Source organism: Rhagoletis pomonella, unplaced genomic scaffold, assembly GCF_013731165.1.
Source record: "Rhagoletis pomonella isolate Grant_MI unplaced genomic scaffold, Rhpom_1.0 Rhpom_scaffold_25384, whole genome shotgun sequence".
NCBI lineage: Eukaryota > Metazoa > Arthropoda > Insecta > Diptera > Tephritidae > Rhagoletis > Rhagoletis pomonella.
In genome coordinates, this window is record NW_023483853.1 from 1 (window position 1) to 1602 (window position 1602).

General features: G+C 42.5%; 1 protein-coding gene across 1 annotated transcript; it reads right to left on the reverse strand.

The window, feature by feature from the left end:
* Window positions 1-4: 4 nt before the first annotated feature.
* LOC118732704 (esterase FE4-like) lies at window positions 5-1597 on the reverse strand (the record flags this gene model as incomplete). The annotated part of the gene is made up of 4 exons (XM_036461823.1): window positions 5-137; window positions 205-331; window positions 388-702; window positions 766-1597. Coding segments are annotated over 4 exons (1407 nt in total), but the record flags the coding sequence as incomplete, so codon positions are not given.
* Between the last annotated feature and the right edge of the window lie 5 nt (window positions 1598-1602).

Here is a 1602-nt window from a genome sequence, read left to right on the forward strand (position 1 = left end):
GAAACAATTCGTCCCACAAAGCATAGCGGTCCACATAAAAGGGACCACTGGTAAATGGATACTTCTTCATATACAGTACAACGTTATTTTTGGCAGTAAAAGGTGGCCAAGTCATATTATCTATAAGCGGTGGTGAGCTGTGGAACAACAGAGATTTTATTGTAAAATTCTATATGTATTTATTGTTGAGTGAGTTTTATTTACCCGTTTGCGGCGAATGAGGCAAGCAAGTTAGTCATCCGTTCGACCATAAAAATATCTGTCGAGTTATCGTGCACTTCGAAGTTTTTGCGTTTGAAGATATATAAAAGGTCATCCCCATGGTAGGCACCTAAATAGGTTTTTTAAATAGAGCAAAAAACATTTCCGTTCGCTTTCTTCATTTACCTTGCGGGTGTCCAGCGCTATCTGAAAACCCCGACTTTTCACCAACATAGTCGAAACGATAGTAATACACATCAGTGTGATCCTTTGCCAATTGCACCAACCTATGCACGCCATGTCCAATACAAGCATCCGATTCCATTAGGCCAAACCTATCGAGGTTATATTGGCTTATGCTGATGCCATTGTAATAAAACTCACGAATACTCTTCGGCCATTCGTCATCATTTCCAGTGCTCGCGAACTGCAAGAAATCCTTTGCATAAAGCCCAAAGTTCTTATCGATGTCAGCGAGCAGATCGGATTGATTTGCTAATGCTTCAAAATTATATAAATTGATTTAATTTTCATAATCTCGTTTAAATTGAGAAGCGTGCTCACCTTGTGGAATTAAATCGAATTCACCTCGAGTGACGCCAGTTATAATTGGCACACGATTAAACCTGTTATTGCGTATCAATTCGCTCGGGTGCTCTAACAGAAATTTACCATCGATCTCATAGTTCCACTTTAAATTTGGCAATGCATAGTTTTCCCATCTTACAGTCACGTTAACTATCTCTTCCCAACTAACCTGTCTCAAACAATTCAGTAAATATGTGGTCTCGTACTTGGGGCAGCCAAGGTCATTTGCCAACTTTCGGCTCCAATATGCATTGTTCATATCGAAATGATTTGTTGTACTACAACTCTGGACAATGGCACCATGAAAGAGTCCAACTGACAATGGCGATACCAAATGCAACGTGACCGCGAAACCCCCGGTACTATGACCGTGCAGTGTGACCCTATTGGAATCTCCACCAAACTTATGAATATGTTTCTTCACCCACTTGAGTGCCAATAGTTGATCTAAATAACCGTAATTTCCGGGCGCATCTGGGGTGCCTGTACTTAGGAATCCGAAAGGGCCAATACGAAAGAAAACGCTCACTAGCACTACATTCTCATCGAGCAAGTACTGCGGTCCAGCCCTCAATTCACTGTTCGCACTTCCTTCTTTATTTTCACCGCCATGTATGTAAACAATCACTGGATTCGACGCACGCTCATTCGCTGTGAAAACGTTTAGAGACAAACAGTCTTCGTCCATTTGCTCGCCTCTAAACTCTTGTGGGCATGCGGGGCCATCAGTCAAGGCATCTAACGTATCGTTCCATGGTTGTACCGGCTCAGGTGGCGCAAATCTTCTCGATCCGGTCGGCGCTTCGGCATAAT